Source organism: Empidonax traillii, unplaced genomic scaffold (genome assembly GCF_003031625.1).
Source record: "Empidonax traillii isolate 1590-97213 ecotype Southwest subspecies unplaced genomic scaffold, ASM303162v1 scaffold588:size748185, whole genome shotgun sequence".
Classification (NCBI taxonomy): Eukaryota; Metazoa; Chordata; class Aves; order Passeriformes; family Tyrannidae; genus Empidonax; species Empidonax traillii.
This window is the reverse complement of record NW_020955781.1, coordinates 273,675-291,519: the sequence shown is the minus strand read 5'-3', so window position 1 is coordinate 291,519 and position 17,845 is coordinate 273,675. Positions and strand designations below refer to the sequence as shown.

Sequence of the window (17,845 nt, the reverse complement as noted above, 5' to 3'; positions counted from 1 at the left end):
AGCTAGACTTTACTATGAAGATTAATTAGCAGCAGCTGCCAACATTCACCATAGGTTCATACAGTCTTGAGTCTAAGAAACAGACCTCAAAATGATTCTGAGAAGAACTAACAACTTGTTCAGCAGTTAGTATTAGGAAATATCTTTACAGAGACCCCACTGCACTGGGATAAGCCAGTCTATCACAAATGACTAGTGAGTCAAGCAAACCAACAGGCTGCCCTCCCAGCTCCTCCTGTTAAATCACAGATTCAGATATGTTTAAGAGCTTTTTCTGTGCTCCTTATTGTAGTTGAGAAGAACCAGTACAAAGAAAAAATGAGTAATTTATCTGTGAGTGCAGCTATGAACTGGACAGGGAACAGGACAATTTTACTCTTTTGAAGCAGTAAAGAAATTCCCCCAACCATGCAAGACTTTAGAGTGGGATAATACTCTAAAGAGCGCGTTTATATAACAGCTCTTTTTGGCTACTGGACACTTTTGGCCTTAACAGTTTCCATCACTCTGCATCCAAGATTTTATTAGACAACAGATGTCCGTTACTACCTTCTGTGCATCAAGCCACACTTCCTTGCTTGCAGCTGGTGATGGAAAGCACTGAGCCTACCCATACACGTGGCCACTGCTCAGACTTGCTCCTCCTCAGCCCCAAGCAAACACTCGGGACTCATCAGGTTTAACCCACTGCTGCACTCCCCTTCTGTTGGACCCTTTGTGCCCTTTCCCTGAGCAGAGATAAAGACAGGGAGGCAAGGGGAATGCACTTCACACTTGGTAGGGGTGCAGGGCTAAAAACTCTGCCCAGGCACTGTAATTGGAGCTGTTGTCCATGACTGATATGGCCGTGTTGAAAAGAATGGCTTGTATGAGCAAGTAGCAGGTAGGGATCTTGTTGCTCCTGCTCTGCCTGTGTGCACATGCATAAAATACACATGCACGCTTGTGTGAGTAAAAAGAACAATCCCTGCTGCTACCAAAACTGCTGGAGCTGTGCCATTGAATTCCCTGGAAACTGCTAGAAGTTCATCACTCATATGCAATCACTGGAGCAAGCTCCCTGTGGTGTAAAGCAGGCACAGCATCTGTCCTCCCCCTGTGCTGGGCAGCGTGTGCTCTCTGGAAGAGCTGCACCTCCACACTCACCTCCTTCCCTCACACCAGCGGGTGCAGGTGGAGTTGTGAACTACACACTCCACGTGCACAGGAGGTGGTGCTCAGCTGATGGCCTGTGCTCTTTCCTGGCAAACACAAACCTATCTGCACAACCTTTTTGGGTACCTCACAGCCTTAAGCAGTACCCGTTGCCAAAAGGGATAGAATAGGTAAAGATCGTGCAGGAATGTCTACTGTATCAATCCATCTTCTTTTCAAGTACAGCTGAAGTGCATTTAGGTTTATTCCCACCAACTTTTTGTAAATGAGACTTAATGGATCTTTGGTGAATAAATAGGACCTTTTTGGTTTGGGTTTTTTTTTTTTTTTTCTTCAATGAGGGCCAAAAAATTTATTGTGAGCAATATACACAGTCATCAACTTCCTTTCAAGCAACTTAATTTTCCCTGTCTCTCAGTTCCCATCAAGCCTGTGACAATACCTTAACAGTCCATCAAGATGTCTCAGCAGATCTGATAGCTTCTTCAGATGTTATATGCTTGAAGTCTTCTTCCAGGCCTGAGAAGGGTAATATATTCTGGAGCACATCTGATCCAAAGAAGCCACAGATCTTATAGGATAATTAAACAGCAGCCATCCAGTGGGAACTCCCAAGACCCGATGAAGTTTGTCTATGGATTTTATGGAATTATATCAAAGGGTCTGTTGCAGGGTAGCAACTAAGAAGTCACAAGTGGAAAAAAAAAAAAAAAAAGAGGCAAGAAAAAGCCTGGAAATGGGGAACAATAGCAGTCAATCTCAGACAGGAGAGGTGAGGGAAGAAAAGCTAAGCCAAATACAGTATTGTATTTAACCAGGAAGGAAAGGAATGCCACAGGTCTGGTCAAGGGGAACATAAAGTTTAAGAGGAAGCAATGTGTGGTGCCAGGGAATAAAAAGCAACTGCAGGGAACAGAGGAAAAAGGGAAGGGGAGGAGAAAGAAGAGGGAAAATATAAAATATGAGAGAGTCTATTTTGGCTAAGCGTCTAAACATTTAAGTGCTTATCTGAATGGCTTTCTCCAGCCTTGCTGAACTTTTGTGTAACATTCCCTTCTATAGCACCTCTCATGTTTCAAAAGGAAGAGGAATAGACTCTTTTTGAAAGCAATTTGCAAACCTCCTACTCTGGAGCTACGTGGCATTTTTAAAAATTATTGTATTTTTACTTAACTAACATACATATTTTGCCAGTCAGGATTCTTCAAGCTCTCACAACACAGGAGTTCACAGACCATCCAAGAGTTTTGGTTTAGGCAACTTTTTTTCTTTTCTTTATTTCCGTTTTTTTTTTTTTTTTTTTTTCCCCCAGAGCGACACCAAATACAACGTTTATAGAAAAAATGTCTCTTCTTATGAAAAATCACATTTATATGGTTTAGTACTTTGGTAAGAGCAACTCACTCATTCCAGGCTCAGTCAGATAGCTGTAGCGCTTACGTAAAGCAAGGGAGACGAAGTTCTGGCGCCGGTCAGCTCTCTCCGTCTGCAACAAAACACAGCCCTGCTCAGCGCCTTTAGCACCCTACCCACCGTTTGAGCAGAACAATCCTCAAACCTCAGCAGGATGGGCCGCCACAACCCCACAAGGGAGAAGGGATGCTTCCATTCAGCTTCAGGATGGCATGCTGAAGCCAAATTTGGGCAAGCTGGCAGGGGAGGGCCAGAGCCGGTCTCTTTTCCTGTCTGCCATGTGATGAGTGTCAGGCACGGCGGAGCAGGGAGCGTGGCTGCTGGACGTGGCAGAGACCTGTGTGAATGACTACCCTTCTGGAGCAAGCAGGGAAGGGACTGGAACCCTAGCAGTGAGCCCAGGTGTTCACTCCTGCTCACCATGTCTCTGCTAATGAGGCAGAAGAGCTTAGATAGCAGATGCAGCTCATGATCCTGCCTTAAAGTATATCTGTGCTGTATTATCCCATTATCACTTAATAAACTGTTTCACACTACTAGAAGTGGTGTGATATTATTTATTCTCTGTAAAATAAACCATCCTTGGCTAGAAACAGGAGATCAACACAAAAGACTGCAGGTACAGACATAAAACATTCATAAGAGTACAACTTAGACCGATCGAATATTTCGCCCCGGATAAATTTGTCCCAAAAGCACATACACCACAATGTACACTGGCTTTAAAGTGAATACATTAAGGACAAAAAAAGGCATGGGAGGGGATTTTTTAATATGCACAAAATGTAAAGATGTGGATTAGAAAGCAGACTACTGTTAACTGATAAACTGCATCGTAAGTTGCTGCGTTCAGTGGCATAGCTGCTAGTGCGATGTCTTAAACATTAATGGTCCTCATTTGAATATGTGGCTAAGAATATGGGGTTTTTAGGAAGGAAACTATTATTATAGCTATATAGTAGCTCACTGGGAACAAATTCTGTGGAGTCAAAGTGATGTGGTTGCTATTATTATTTTTTAATATGTAAAGAATGTTTTAGCTTGGTTGGTTTCTTTTGTTTTGGTTTGTTTTTTTAATTATTCTGATCACCAGGTGACAACTGCTATTTATTTGCCACCAGGAAGAGGAAAAAAAAATTGCTGCTAAGTAAATGATCTCAGCTATTACTAGCTCTAATGAGTAAGACCCATTCAACTTCCTGACAATCTAATGTTGCAGTTTCCATCAAACAGTGGATTTTTAAGCTGCAAATATCTGAGGTTTGTTTGAAAATAGATTTGAACACAATATTTAAAAATTATTCTTGGCTGCTTTGCTCTTTTGAAAGAATCTGGTTTATTTACAGAGGTAAAATATTATTAGGCCACTCTTGTGGCCTCAGCAACACATTTTTCCTTCTCAGAAATACAAGTCAAAGCATGGTCAGTGTTACTCGAAGAGGTAAAATCTTATCCACTAAACTCTTCTTGATTTTGCCAAAAATGGACTTGGTCCAATATTTAAAATTATATTAATTTTCAGAAGAAAACCAGCTAAATTTCAGACAGCTATTATTCAATGCCTCATTTAATTTCATAATATATAATCATGTTTTTCCACATTTGTGCATTTATACTGTTTTGCAACAGAATATCAGATGTAGAGAATACAGTTATTCTGTAGGTATCATTTCAATGCCATAGGTTAAAAATAGTTTTTTTGGTGTTTTTTTTTGCTGTTACATATTACTTTTCTTCACTAAATCTGAAGGAAATAAAAACAGAAGACAGTGTTTATATTACCTCATCATCTTGATCTGACTCTGTTTCCTTTTGGTCCCAAGATGCATTGCAGAGACAAGGAATATTATAATGGACAGCAGGGAAAAGAATATCAGGATATGAAAAGGACCAAATTGGGAGCACAAAATGCAAGCTGATTTATAAGGCAAAGCAAATCCAAAATGTCAACAGAAAAGAAAAAAAAAAATCTTACATTCAATGCAAATAAACACGTGACATTACTGAAAGCATAAATCTATGACTTGCAGGCTGAAGCATGAGCTGTAAACAGAATTGTAAAAATTGACACCACAGTAACAAGAGACTTTAAAAGCGTTCTACATACAAGAAACCAATAAAACAGAAATCTTAAAAGCCTTTGTCATATTCCAAAGCATTCTCATTACTGACAACTCACAGGGTTTCTTTATCACTAGCAGGAAAAGAAAAAAAAAAGAACAGACAAAAACTAAAGGAACAGAAATAAATCCAACCCAACCAAGAAGGAAAATATTTACTTTTCCCTACAAATACCTTTTTGTGTGCTGGCAGAGTGATATTCAAGTTGCAAACAGCTGCTTGTGGCAGTCCTTTTGTAGTCTTTGGTTCTTTCAAAAACGATAATCGACCACAGGGTTCCTGGCTGGTGTCTCTTACCTAGAAAAGAAATTTTAATACAGTGTAGTAATATGTAGTAATTCAGACTCCTAGAAGAGGTTTCAGGGGAGTTTCTCAGAGTTTCTTTCCACAAGAAGCTATCTACTGTGTAAGGACCAATGATACTGAGCTGGAGCTCAGCCTGAGGTGCTGAAGGAGAAAAGGCATCACCATGAAAGAGTTGCACCAGCCTGAAGCTCTCTGATGGGCAATCCATGCAAGACTGGTTGTTGTGTGTGTCCAACCAGACAGTTTCATACTGGCATATTACTGACAGATATTTTCTGCTCACCTTCATTTTTTTCTGCCACTTGTTCTTACCAAAATGCTTAAAAACTTCCTTAGCACGGCAGCTATGACAAGGCTAAGGAAAGTGAGTGTCCATTCATGGCAATTTAGAGAAGAGCAGTCTGTGCACACTTTTTGAAGGCTGTTCTGTAGTACAGTATGTTATTGAATGCAACTCTTTTGCTTAGTCCCTGGGAAATTGGGAACTACTGGTGATAAATATGCTGGAGGTCTAATTTGAGATATGGTTTTAGTAAAAGGCTGGGAATCCATATCATGGGTATTCTCTTCCCAGATCTGCCAGCAGCTCTTTTGTGGCGTCACGTAAAGCACCCTCTTCATGTTATTCATATATTAAACAATTACACTTGGGGCAAGTTAATCCTACAGGGCTGAAAAAAGGGAGGGAGGAAATCAGCAGGATCATTTGCTTTGTTTTGTTTTTACCTTGATAGAGAATGGCAGTCTATTTTCTTTGAAAGCATAAAAATTAAAAACAAGCTGCTGTCCTCCTTTAGTCAAAGGGGCCAGATTTCCATAGCAATCAACGTAAATAGGTTTTCCTTCCAGAACCTACCAAAGCAAGAAATAGAAGTCAATGAAACCTCTTTTCATAGTAGATCCATGCACATAAGTGTATCACAATTTCCCCCGAGACAGTTTAACACAAGTTTAACACAAGTTCCCCCTCAGATTAAATTCAACAACAAATTAGAAAATCACTGTGCATTATGGCAAGGTATTTTGAGTGCAGACAGTTTGGGAACACATGAGCTACATGACTGGCTTTTCTGGAGTAAGAATGTGTAGATTTCTTCAAGAAACAATGAGTTGGTGACTTCTTCATATTCACCACAAACCAGCCCTGCTCATGACCGTGTGTCTGTGGGGCCAGTGAGAAGGAATTCCAGGTCAGCTGTCTGGAAAGCCCAACCAGGGCTACTGGACAGCAGCGAGTACAAAATCCACTGAAGGCTGCACTGGGGAGACATTTGCAGACAGGTCCTCACGCTCCTCCTCCCATCTTGACCTTTTCTGTCCTCCTTTCGAGAAGGTTTTTGACACAGCCTTGGTGTGGACCTTTATTTAACGGGGCTTACAGTGGCTTTTGCAGGACCTGTTCCTACTCAGGAAACACACTATCCACCCACAGAGAGGAAGCCAGCTGCAAGAAATGTACCTCAATGTCTTTGCTTCTTGCAACTTCTTCAAAGTTCTCTTGTTGCTCCAAAGTTTTGTCCACTTTGTCATCAGTCATGCAAAAGCAACGCAAATTGGATTCCATGGGGTCATTCATTTTGGCAAATATCACAAACTTTGCCATATAAGGAACGCATATTAATTCTCTATAAAGCTGCGTTGCCAGCCCAACAGTCTCTAGTACTTGGTGGCAGTCTGCGAGCCAAAATCTGAGTGGGAAAAAGGAAACCATTAAATCAACTTTCCATATTGCTCAAACACCACCTAAGCCTTTAAAGGGAAACTGTGTTCTATTTCCTTGGTCATTTTGCATGTGTATTGTCCTTGCAGACTTCCTAAAGCTGCAATTCTCCTTCTACTTTCAGTGCAGTTTTAACCATCCAAAAATGGGAATACCAGGCAATGAATTGTTGGCATACTTATTTGACCCTTTTTACACTGGTATCTCAAAAAAGTGTCTATTTTAAGGCTCATTTGAAGCCAAAGTAGGGAAATTATATTTCTTGTGACCACACACTGTGTATATTGTAATGTGCAGATGCTGCACTGTACATTTGATTTGCTAAAACAAACTCCTTTATAACACAAATATACAGCAAAATCACATCTCCCATGCAGGTTGAACCAAATATGCCCATGGTGAAGGTTCCTAGAGACAGGTGTTATATTGTTATTTTCTCATCTTATGATTATTAATTTGAAGACAAATGTGATATAAGTTATAAATATTCTTGTTTATATTTTGTATCAGTCTTTTCCACAATATTTCGGCCCTGATTTGGTTCTTCCAGCAATTCTCTTTTTATAAAGGTTTTTATAGTTGCAAATGTTATTTACTGAAGAATAAACTTTCTGCCTGCTATACCATGAATTTTCTCCACTAGGATGTGTGATTTCTACAGATATTGTTGAATGCCTCCAATCAGCATGAAAGTCCATTAAAATCATCAAAATTAATTTCAAACCATCATTGTTTGCAAATGATATTTTTGTGAAAGCAATTTAACATAATTTTCAACTAAAAAAGCCAACAGCCAAAAATTCAATGTCTTTAAATTTTTAAACAAACACATTTTTATGAATCTTCCCAAATTTTTTTTATGGAATGAGCATTTTAAGCTTTTCCTTTCTCTTGCCATTTACAGAAAAAAAGCAAAGCCCTGTGTAGCATGGCAGCCTTTCAGAGAAACAGCATGTGTGACTGCCAGGAGACATCACCACAGCAGAAAAGGCCAGGACAAAGCTTCATGTGCAGCCCTGGACGTGTGGGATGCTGATATGTAGTGACAAAGCGGCATCTGGTCCATTACCGCTTCATCAGTCTTGCAAAAGACTTACAGAAAGCCAAAACACAAGCCCACAACTATGCATGTTGTTAATCAAGGGAAGCTGCTCCCCAGGTGCACTTGGCAAGCTCTGTTCCCATACCTGGCTGAAACATTGGTTGTGAAGGAGACACAGTCATTTGAAAACGTCAGCGGAGTGGTGCCGGTGATGTCCTCCCACTGCGCAGGTGAAGTGCCTCCTGTGCAAATACAAACCACGGACATTTCCTTTCAAACACTAAGCACACACAGACCAAGCAAGAATATCTCTATCTTCACACATAAAAAGAAAACATAAACATTAATGTTCTCCAGCAGCTGAGCTACATGTTCTAAATGACATCACATATTACACACCAAAAACAATGCTGATGTAAGCACAGAACAAACCTACAAGCCAACAGCAAACCCCCCTTGGTATCAGCCAGGACAGAGTTATTTCTGCAAACTACTTTTAGTGACAACCATGTTTAATAGCCAAGAACAAAATTCTTCATACTGGATAAATATAAAATTAGCAAGTAATATCTGTTGGGAGAGTTCTTTCACAATGCCACGAAACCAGATACAAAGTTCAGGGAATCACTGGGAGCCTTTGAGATGCCTTCAGCTAGCTTTGCTCAGGAGATCTAATCTGAACTCCACTGGAGCAGAACACCAATGTTCTCTTACTGGAAAGCACAAGTTGTGACAGTGAGCTCAGAGATGCTGCTGTCACAGAAACCTTCGCAAAGAGCAGGATTTCCTCTAACCTGTAATGCTACATAAAAGTCGAAGGCTGGGTGTTGTGTCTCCTTTGTACCCGTTGGTTACACCTTCTCCTGACGGAGGTGGCACAGGAATTGTCATGGTTATTGGCTTATGAAATTTTCTTCTTCTTGGTTCCACAGTGACAATAGGACTGAAAGTTGCTTTGTTTCCAAGGATTTTTTTGACAATCTCTTCTGGAACCGGTTGAGCCTGTCAATATAAGGAACATATTTAAACTAGAGCTACAAACTGGTTGTAAGCATTCAAAAATATTTTCTAAAACATAATTCTACTTTCCTTATATTTTCTGCAGGATTTGGTTTCCTTTTTTTTTTTTTTTTTCCCCCAGGAAGCCTTCTCCTATAACTCTCAAGGGTGATTATTAGTACAATTCATGCTTAGTTTTTTTTTTTTCAACAACTTACTTTTTATTTCCTAATCACTAACTTGTAGAGTCAGACTATAAATCTCAGAAGGTTCCCTGCAGTATTTGCTGAGAGTTTTTCAAAACATGTTTGGTTTTGTTTTTAATTTACAGTGATGAGTAACATTAACTACAATTTCAAAATGCCAAAAGAAGCCCTATTCTGCACTTCAGAAGTGAGGACTAGACACTGTTTCCTGGAGGTCACGAACAATTCTTACATCTCTGCCAAACTAATTCATGCTCTTGAGGAACACTGCACTCTGACTTACCTCTGTTCTCAGTGCTCCCTGTGCTTTTCCACTACTGCTTATTAGAAAAGAAATACTTGTTTGGGTCAAATTCATAATGAAATGCATTAAGCTAAAGAAGATCTATAAGCAAATCTCACATTTTCTACACTCAAAAGTGACAGACATGGAAACAGGGTTTTGCATGCACTTGCCTTTTTTTCATTTATTTTTTAAATTTAACTTCCAAGTCTGTTTCAATTAGTCTGACCCATGACTTGCTATTATTTGAACTACACAAATATACTGATATGCAGAGAATATGCAGCTACACTGCAATCTCAGCAGTCACACCCTGCATACAGAGATGTCATGCTTCCTTCACACTACGGAGCTCTGGGAAGACAGCTGTATAATCATAAGAGCAGAACTTCCATTTTCTCAAGACTAATCATCTTTAGACATGAAATACCATTAACAGAAATGTTTCAGTGTGAATTCCAAGCACTGGAATCCAACCAGCATCTCTATTTCATGAACCCATCAGACTTGCAGGTTATTAATTTTAAGAGACAATTAACAGAATTCGAAGAAAAAATGCCTCCTATTCTTATGGAATATTTCTCCACTTTATGTGCAGTTTGTTTAAGAAGAGTTTAAGGTTATTTGCTCTTCCCAGATTTCATCCTTTGCTGGAAACACCAATGGTGAATGCCCTAAGATGCAGCAGATGTATATGGGAGGTTTTTGACCCAGTAACAGCTGGCAAACAGCTGCATGAAATCCTTACCGAACACATTCCTGAGGCAAAGGGCAGCCCAGTGACAACATTCACAAGCTGCTGCTTTGCCACAGGAGACTGGGACTGCACAGTGGCCGAGCAGCTCAGAGCTGCTGGCAGCCAACAGGAGATGGCAGACAACAGCACTGAGGCTGCAGTGGCTCCAGGTCTTTGCTTTTCTCTCCATTCTTTGGGTGCTGAGGAGTTGATAAAAGGGGAGCTGGGCTTCTGCCACAAGGGTGAGGACTGTGCTTCACCTGCACCTGGGGCACACAGAGGCAGGGAGTGTGCCCAGGCACACACGTGCCAGCCAATTCAGACCTTGGGTGTGAATAGGACCAAAGTCACAACTCATTCCCAAGGAGTTGTAGGGTTTGTAGCTGCAAGTCTTGTCCATTAAGACCAACAATGTGCTTATAAATGCTGTGGATACAAGCACCAGGGCATCTTTACCTGGAGCCCCACGCGGATTCTTTTGGTGAGAGCACCCTCGGGGAAGGACGCCTGGACTCGTGGCACCGTCGTGCTGCTCAGCACCCCCCCCTCCGGGCCAATTTGGTTACTCTCCTGCTTGATTCGTGAAACCACTGCAAAGTACTGGGGGAAATCCTTTGTGACGATCCTGCAGATGCGCTTCTTCTCCAGCTCCTCCACGCTGTCCAGCTCTGGTGGGAGAAGACAGGGAACAGAGTCAGGCATTACCTGTCCAGGCTCATCCCACACACACATCTGCGAGTGTGAGGTTTGGAATAAGGCTTACAATGTTTAAGGAGGTCGGGGTTTTTTATTATTATTTATTTTACTACAGGAGAAAAAACCCCCAATGTTCAGTGATATGAATTATCAGGTTTTGGTTTGTTCTGTGAACTTTGGAATATATCTTGACAATGAGGGCCAACAGCACCAGACACACAGATCTGCCAGGACACCTGAGTGCTCAGGTGTGACAGTCTCTGCAGCAGCACCTGCCATAAGATGGCAGGTTTGTCACACAGCACAGAAGTCCAAGGAGGGTTGAAGGAGATAGTCAAGTTTCTTCCCTCTCTTATCTCTATCTAGAAGCACACAAGTGCACCGATCTGTCTGTGCACAACTTCAAAAGACATTTATTCCCAGCCTCTTCCCTCATGTAGCTCCGACATGCAGAAAACCACAGGAAATCAGTTCATGAACTCCCTCTCTTCATGCCAGGTGTGCACTCCAAAGTTTGGCCACCTAAGGCACTTCAGACAGTTATTTGCCAGACTGACATCCATATAATCCTGAGGAGACACTGTGCTCTCCATTAAACTGTGGAAGTGACAGAGCTCTGTATCCCAGCACTACCAACAAAACCATAGTGAGCTTCCCTTCCCATGTCAGGCTTTCAGCCACCGGGTTATCTGCCCCAAAATAACTGCAATGTGCCCCTCAGTTCCTAGAGAAACCTAATGCATCCTCAGACATATCTGAAACAGAACCAGGTCACCAACAATTCTCTCTCTCAGCCACATTCCCAGTTTGTAGGGTCGCCAGGGCTCAGAAAGGTGCATAGAGTATCTACCCATATTAACTAATTGTGTATGTGACACAGATATATACTCACTGGGGAAAATCTGGGTCAGAAATATAACCACTTACGCAACTATACGTGTGTGTGTGTGTGTGTATTTGCGCTGCTGATGCAATAGTGAGATCCCTTTGATATAAACACTGTTCATGAATGGAGATAATTACACAACTGTCATGCATTTCTCCTGTAAGTTCTTGCACTCAGACTTTTTATCTATTGTAACTGAGTTTCATTCCAGCACCCCACAAGTTTCAGCTCTTATTTTCCTCCTTAAAAACAGCACAACTAAAGAAAGTTTGTTCCTCGAGAAATGACTTTTCTATCAGATGCAGCAAAGAGAGAGCAGGAAGACCAGAAATATTATTAAGACAAAAGACACTTGTAAAACACTTTATGTGACTGAGCCATTTTCCTGCTCTGAACATGTAAGCTCAATTACAGTTCCAAAAGAATTAGAATATAAATTTGGTAAAATGTCAGTTTTCCATTTTAAAACATTCAGCAGGTAGTTTGGATTGATCACACACTGTTGCTGTGGAATATATGTACCTACCAGAAGAGGGTAATTTCTTATCATTATGTCAGCTTCCAACTACTTTGACTCAGAGATTGATATCTGGAGCCCTCTAATGAATTAGGCATTCTGCCTGCAGCCTCTGGAAGCAGTGGCTTGTGCAGGAGACAAACTGGATTCTTAAACTCCCAGGCAGGTATAATCTTGGTTGGTTAATCCTAATCGTCTCCTGTTTGTTGCTACAGACTAAACCCACTGTAAAATGCTCACAGAGATGAAGGATAATTAAAATTCTCCTGCAGTAGATAATTAGTGGTTTATATAAGAACATTTCAAAACCCTTTGAGCCTGGCAGGCACTTTCCTTTAGAGGAGGAAGATGTGGAGATTAGAGTGGCAGAGCAACAGCTGGGCATGGAGTGGAGATGGACTCCATACACGGAGGTTATGTTTGGATAATATATGTGTAAGCTTCTATATGAAGTTGCCCTCTAACAGAAAAAAAAAGATGATGAGCAATCAAACCACCTCTCTGACTGCCCTGAGAAATGCAGCGTTAGCATGACAGAATTAATGGAACAGGGAAAACTAGTCCTGGGAGAGGTCACATTTCGGGAACACACCTCATGCATTTCACAGGAAGAGTTATCATCACTACTATTTTCTTCAGTTGCTGACATCTCATTCCTGTGCAAAGTGTTGCAGTTAAAAATCTCAAAGGATTTTTCGGTTAGTTGGTGGGGTTTTGGCAGCAAATGGGGCTTAGCCACAGAGAAGTATGCCATACACCCCATCCTACAGATAGGGATGGCAAAGCAGGAGGAGGTAAAGCAGAAAGGTTAGTGGCAGAATTGGGAAGAATCTCCTGATGCCACTGTCTCCCAGGTTTGTGCTAGCAGCCCAAAGATCGCCTATGGCCAGTAAGTTTCAGTAAGCCAGGAGAAAGATATTGTGAGTACTCTGTGCACATGCACACTCCTGTCACTCGTGTGTATGGTACACTAATCCTCTGATGGTTTGGTGGGACTAAGGGAGGAGACAGGAGATGGAGAAAAGAGAAGGAGGGAAGAAAAGAATACCACACCTTCTTACTCTCTAGTCCATGCTGCCACAAGACCATTGCTCTGAGATTCCTGGACAGGAGGAGAGAAACCCAGACATGTCCTCCACAGTCAGAGAGGACCCTCACACAGGGTGTCTCAGGTCAGGGAAAGCAATCACACCAGTTGTCTCAGGTGAGAGGAGGTTGTGGATCAAGTTCATCCTGTGTCTAATACCTTTCTTACTTTCAGATAAGGTAACACAGAGCAAGAGTCTTCTAACTAGAAATGGAATAAGACAAGTCCCAGAACACCTGGCTGTTTCATGAGCTTCAAGATGTCTTTGCATGATCTGGTATCTGATTTCCCTTGCCAGGGCTTTAAAAGAATGTTGCCAGCACTGAGAAAGCAAATCTCATCTGTACTTCACAGACTGAACAGCTCTCTGAGTTCTGCAACCCCCCCACCCAGAGCAGACCTTGTCACCATGCACAGACTGCAAGGTGGGGTGAGCACAGGACACAAGTTTTCCCCACACAGAGATGTGCCCATTAGGAAATTATTGCCACTAAAAGTGTGACACACAAGAGGCAGCGTTCACATGGAGAAAAATACAGGAAACCAAAGGAGGCAGAAAGAGCACGTGGCAAGAGGCAAGGAGAAGCTGAGGGCAGTAAGATTTGTCTTAAAAATGTTGGTAACTAGACCCACACTGCCAGCTTCAGTATTTCATATACACAGCTAGACACTCCCAGTGCCACAAGGATGTTTCATCCTCAAATAAGGCAATGCCCTTCAAGTCTATTTTCATGCAGTGTCCTATCTTGTCATTCACAACACAAGGTTTAACAGCAATATGTTTAAAAACTTTTCCCGGAAACGTGGCAAAATCACTGCAGAGTGACTTATGGTGGTATTTTAAACTTCAGGTATAAACAAGCTCACACCCTGGTTTGATCTGTAGGTTCAAAGAAGTAGTTGTGTAAAAACTCCTGCTTCCCATCTGAAACCACACTGTACAGCTGTTGCAAGCATACTGTAGCCACAAATATTTGCATTTCTTGGCTCACTCATTTGCAAATGACTGTCAAAAGATTAGCTACCTCAGCGTGTGCATTTGTGCCCACAATTTGTCTACGGGTACCTCTAAAGGGTGCAGGAATGTAAAAAGAAAACACAAGTTATATCTAAAAGGAGCCTGTCGGAAAATGTATCATATTTGCCAATTACAAGACAGAGAGCTTCTTCCTAAAAATAATAAATTTTAAAAATACAGATATTTTACTTGGTTCAAGTATAAATAAATGTAATGTGGCTGAGAGCTGTGAATTGCTGCCCTTGTGTTTGGAGACACACTCCTCCTATTCCTAAAAAAGCCAAGTTCCCTGTATTCCCTCAGCCCTATATTTGCTTAAGGACAGCACCATCCTTAAAATAAAATCTATTTAAGCAGAAATCTGGTTGCACCAAAGAAAAACTGACTCTTTACATCACAGTTCATTGTTCTTTTATGGTAATAAAACAAAAGTTCTGCTATTATTTAATCCTGTATTAGCCCTGAAGCGGTGCCTCCTGCTCTGGATTATTTTGGGTCTAAGACGAGGTTTTCCAGCAGATGGTGCTGCTTCCAGTACAGAACAGAAGGTTTCCAGCAGTCCTCATGGAAGGGGAGCTTGATGTCCTTGCTCTCTCATCCCTGCTAGCTAAGTGGGAGAGCAAAACAAGAAAAACAAAATAGAGAAGAAAACTGCATCATTAAAAACTTGGAGCCGGGAATAAAGGTCTGATTGCCCTCCTTCACTACATGGGTAGGAAAGAACTAGTGATCACAGCAGGTCTACCACAGAATGCACCAGCTGCTTTTAACAGAAAATGGGCACTCCTGCAGCACCCTATGGCACTCAAGAGATGATTATGCAGATGAATTTTCTCGCAAAGAAACAATGAACTTCTCTAAATGACTCTGTGGCTGCTCTTTATTTAAATTAAATGTTGCTTCTGCCTCCAGAGTTCATACCTGGAATAAAATTTCTTCCAAAGTTGTGGCTTCTGAAATGCAAGATACCCCTCTGGAATCAAGTCTAAGTGTGGTATTTACTAACAAACCAGTAAAAGCTCAGATGAAAAAACCCAGGTCACTCAATTCTACATATTTGTAATTTTTTTTTTTTGTCATCACTTGAAAGACCTTTTACACTGAAAAGATGTCATTTAACTAGACTGGAATTTAGTCAAAACTCTTGTGCTATTTTAATGCAGGGTGGGTTTTTTGTTTTATTTTCCTAGTTAGAGAAGGATTAAGCTAAAATTAACTGAACAAATAATGGACACAGTGGGTGTGCCTGCAGTATTTTTTCTCCTTTTCCTCTCACAAATGATTGCCTGGATTTGTAAAAGCCATTCCTGAGGTTTGGCTTTTAAGGTGCCAAATATTTTCGCTCTAAGGGAATAATGTCCACCACACTTTCTGTGATTCACTGGCTGCACGTACACCCGTTAACCTCAAACAGCAGTTCCCCAGAAGGAAAGAGCCACCTGAAACCCTCAAGAGATCAGAAAGTTGTACTGTGGTTACAAATTGTGAAGCTTATTATTTTAGGCTCTGAGTACCGTGGACTTCATGCCCACCTCTCTCAAAGAGTTTTTATTTATTGAGCTCTTCTCTGTAAAATGTCAATTTATCCATATGGCACCTCTGGAGCCCTTTCATAAGTGATGCAAGTTGGAGCACTTTAGAATAGTATTTTTGTGCCCAGATTTCCTACCCTGAAATCAAATCAAACTCAGTTTGAAAAGAAAACAAGCAATCTGGTGATCAGTGCTGATTACCTCATCACTGAAAAGGCACCGCTACTTCGCCCAAATACCAAATCATCACTTCAATCTCATGCTGGTGTGCAGAGAAGGAGGGGCAGTGATGAGATTTTTCTTTCTGAGAGGTTCCAGCTACTGCATTTAATCCTGAAGCAACTATAATTCCCCAGGCCATAGTATCCTGGGCTGTGCTCAGTCTTTCACCTGTCCCACTGCTTTTCTTTTATGTACTCTTCTGTGATGAGGTTTATTTTATTTTTCCAAAGCCACTGAAAAAACATTTGCAGTGTTTCTGTCCTCCTGATTGATTGTTTCAATTATATTTATTTGGAAATAAATAGCTATGATAGATCATCATGTAACAAGCAGATCTTTGCTGTTGCTCTGTTTCTACAAGCTGAGATACAGTTCAAATACTTTGAAGTGTAAATACTACACAAGCCTATCCTGCTGTTCCCATTCCCACATGACCAGAAAACCAGTAAAAACACTAAATTTCAGATGCCCAGCACCACTACAGCAGCACTACTCCCCACATTCTCAAGGCTTGCCTTCAGCTGGGGCTGCCCTCTTCAAACAAGGAGAGGAGGAGATCAAAGGCAGAGTCTCCTTGCAGATACCTCCCAGAGCTGCCATCCACAGCCTGATCATTTCCTTCACACACTTCTGCTGATAACGAAGGCACTTCCCTGCAGCTTGTGCCCCACCACACTGTGACTTTCTGTAGGAGGTTATCCAGAGAAAATCCTGAGGATAAGCCCTTAGAGAAAACCAAGTTCAAACCTCAAGCTATTTCGTTCACACTGAGATGCAAAGGCCTCAAGCAACGGTTTATCAGGACTTTAAAATACTTGCTAGGAAAAGAAAGCAGTGGTGCCAAGGAATCACTGCAGCCCCAGCCTGGCTTTGCCCACGATATGTCTTCAGGGACCATCTGTCACAGTGTCTTCTGATGGATTGTGTACAGCTGGGTCCTCTCATCTTCTGGGACTCTCACATAAACAGCAACCTCCAAGCAAAACAAAGGAGCCAGAGTTCCCAGATGGGCATCAGGAGGGCAGGTTGAGTATTTGTGGGAGGCAATCTCTAACGCCACCATTTCAAAGAAGAATGCTCTATGGGCTGAGGTCTGCATCTGTGGGAAAGCCTAATATAGCTGATATTTACACTTCATCATTGGTTTGGAATGACCTTCTCGTGGCCCTGCCTGAGCAGCTGAGACACACTTACCTCCAGCTGGGTGTTATTCTCAAATTCACGTTGTAAAGCAACTGTGCAGCTTTGCTTAAGCTTGGCAAGGCTTCAGACCAACACTTACCACTCACTTCAGGATGACTCCAGGCCACTGCAGAACAATTTCTTTTTACACCTTTTCCACCAGTTTAATATGGAACACACACTGTATTCCCCAAAGTCAGATATCCCCTGCACTGTTTTACTTTAGGTTGCTTTAGTCAGCTCGTGTTCACAAGCCTGCACAAAGGTAAGGCTTGCTAAAGCTTGGAGAAAATCCTTACCTTCATCCATGCCATTGAGTATTTCAGTTAAGTCTTCATGTTTGCTGTCATACTGGTGCTCCTTCCATGTTTCCCCGTTTTCACTTCGAAGCACGATTAGTTCTCTTTCCTTTCCTCGCATTGATCCAAAGTGAGGGATTTCCACTATGACAGGGCTAGAGAAAAAGCAATCGTGTTATTTTTAACCCTATATTTCCCCACTGCCCTTAATTTCATATGGGTCTTAAGACTTTAAGAAAACTATAGTCATTTAAAATAGTTAATGCTGTTATGGTAAAAATGTTTTTAAAATTGCCAAAGCTGCACAATCCTTTATTGTTTCAACTGTAATTAACAGATAACTTGAAAATATTAATATATATAGCTCATTTTTTGTGTAAATCTTTTGATCTCCTTCATGAAAGAAACAAAAGTGACAACTTTTG

The 17,845-nt window shown here is 41.4% G+C and overlaps 1 protein-coding gene across 9 annotated transcripts in view; it reads right to left on the bottom strand.

The window, feature by feature from the left end:
• Window positions 1-17,845, bottom strand: part of ANK3 (ankyrin 3) — a 207,839-nt gene that overhangs the window by 37,582 nt on the left and 152,412 nt on the right. For 5 of the 9 annotated variants that reach the window (XM_027898271.1, XM_027898274.1, XM_027898270.1 and 2 more), the window contains 9 exons: window positions 17,421-17,575; window positions 10,438-10,649; window positions 8,552-8,759; window positions 7,903-7,999; window positions 6,455-6,683; window positions 5,722-5,847; window positions 4,864-4,986; window positions 4,351-4,377; window positions 2,560-2,641 (listed from right to left, as the gene is read on the bottom strand). In XM_027898271.1, coding sequence (XP_027754072.1) covers window positions 2,560-2,641; window positions 4,351-4,377; window positions 4,864-4,986; window positions 5,722-5,847; window positions 6,455-6,683; window positions 7,903-7,999; window positions 8,552-8,759; window positions 10,438-10,649; window positions 17,421-17,575 — 1,259 coding nt within the window. The remainder of the gene's footprint in view (window positions 1-2,559; window positions 2,642-4,350; window positions 4,378-4,863; window positions 4,987-5,721; window positions 5,848-6,454; window positions 6,684-7,902; window positions 8,000-8,551; window positions 8,760-10,437; window positions 10,650-17,420; window positions 17,576-17,845) is intronic. The other 4 variants (XM_027898272.1, XM_027898273.1, XM_027898275.1 and 1 more) reach the window with 1 other exon arrangement.